Source organism: Sus scrofa, unplaced genomic scaffold (assembly GCF_000003025.6).
Source record: "Sus scrofa isolate TJ Tabasco breed Duroc unplaced genomic scaffold, Sscrofa11.1 Contig740, whole genome shotgun sequence".
Taxonomy (NCBI): domain Eukaryota; kingdom Metazoa; phylum Chordata; class Mammalia; order Artiodactyla; family Suidae; genus Sus; species Sus scrofa.
The window spans coordinates 274,143-275,538 of NW_018085303.1; the positions used below are offsets into that span (position 1 = coordinate 274,143).

Consider the following 1,396-nt stretch of genomic DNA (forward strand, 5'->3'; position numbering starts at 1 on the left):
AAATGCAGTGGTTCTCAACCCACTCTATGTATTATGGTATCTGGGGAGCTTTTCAAAATACCTGTGCCTAGGCCCCAGTACCCCCAATTTGGGTCAATTAGTTGAGAACCACTGCTTAGTTGGAGGTAGATGTCAGTAGAATGTGCTACCTATGGTTGTGATTACTGTGAGCCTTTCAGAGAATGTTTCAGATCAATGATTTTCCAACTTTAATGTACATAATACCAATTTTAGGAAGCTCCTAGAACTTTCTTCAAGGCATCTTTCATTTCTTTATTCCGGAGGCTATAGATCATGGGGTTGAAAAAAGGAGTCAAAACTGAGTAGAACAAAGTTGTGAACTTCTGCATGCCCTCTGCTTGTCCTGACCCTGGGCTCACATATGTCATCATGACAGAACCGTAGAAAAGAAACACAACGGCCAGATGTGAGGAGCAGGTAGAGAAGGCCTTCTTCCGGCCAGCAAATGAGGGCACCTGTATTACGGCCTTCAGCACCAGGGTGTAGGATCCAGTAATGTAGAAAAAGGTGGCAAAAATGAGGAGGGAGCTCATGGTGCCACATATGAGAACAGTCCCTGGGATTGGGACACATGCTGAAGCCAGGGCCAGCAGAGGTCCCAGGTCACACAGAAAGTCATCAATCACATTTGGGCCACAAAATGGTAGCTGAGTAACCAGTATCCCTGGGATCAGGAACCAGAGGAAACCATACACCCAGCAAAAGGCGACCAGGCTGCTACAGAACTTAGTAGTCATGATGGTAGGGTAGTGCAGGGGGCGGCAGATTGCCAGGAACCGGTCATAGGCCATGGTGGAGAGAAATAAGCATTCTGTTGTGCCCAGTGAGAAGAAGAAGTACAACTGGAGGAGGCATTGAGCAAAGGAGATGGTTTTGGTCTGGGAGAGGAAGTTGGCCAGCATGTTGGGTACATCAGAGTTGACGTAGCAGATCTCCAGGAAGGAGAAGTTGGCCAGCAGAATGTACATCGGGGTATGGAGCTGGTGGTCCCAACGCACTGCACACACGATGGCCATGTTTCCAAGGAGGGTCAGGATGTAAGTTATAAAGAATATGGAAAAGAGGAAGAGCTGTATTTCCCAGCGGCAAGGGAAGCCCAAGAGGATGAACTCACTCACATTGTGGGAAGAATTTCTGGCCTTAGAGGTCATCATTAGCATCTATCCTGTGAGGATTACAGCAGAAATTACGTATACAAAGGGAATCATGCCTCCTGATTCCTCCCCAGGAGATGAGCATATTTTTCTGAGCATAGAGGAGGGGGCCTAGACCAGTGGTTTCTATTTTTGATTGGGCACCCCAACAATACAGGTGTTGAGTATAGTCTTCTATAAATGACTCTTCACTTTTAAAGTATATACAAACCACTGTCAAG

General features: G+C 46.6%; 1 protein-coding gene across 1 annotated transcript; it reads right to left on the reverse strand.

Moving 5' to 3' along the window:
- Positions 1 to 230: 230 nt before the first annotated feature.
- LOC100157808 (olfactory receptor 11H6-like) lies at positions 231 to 1,175 on the reverse strand. Its single transcript, XM_001924328.3, has one exon. It carries the CDS (start codon positions 1,173 to 1,175, stop codon positions 231 to 233), a length of 945 nt encoding a protein of 314 aa, XP_001924363.2.
- Between the last annotated feature and the right edge of the window lie 221 nt (positions 1,176 to 1,396).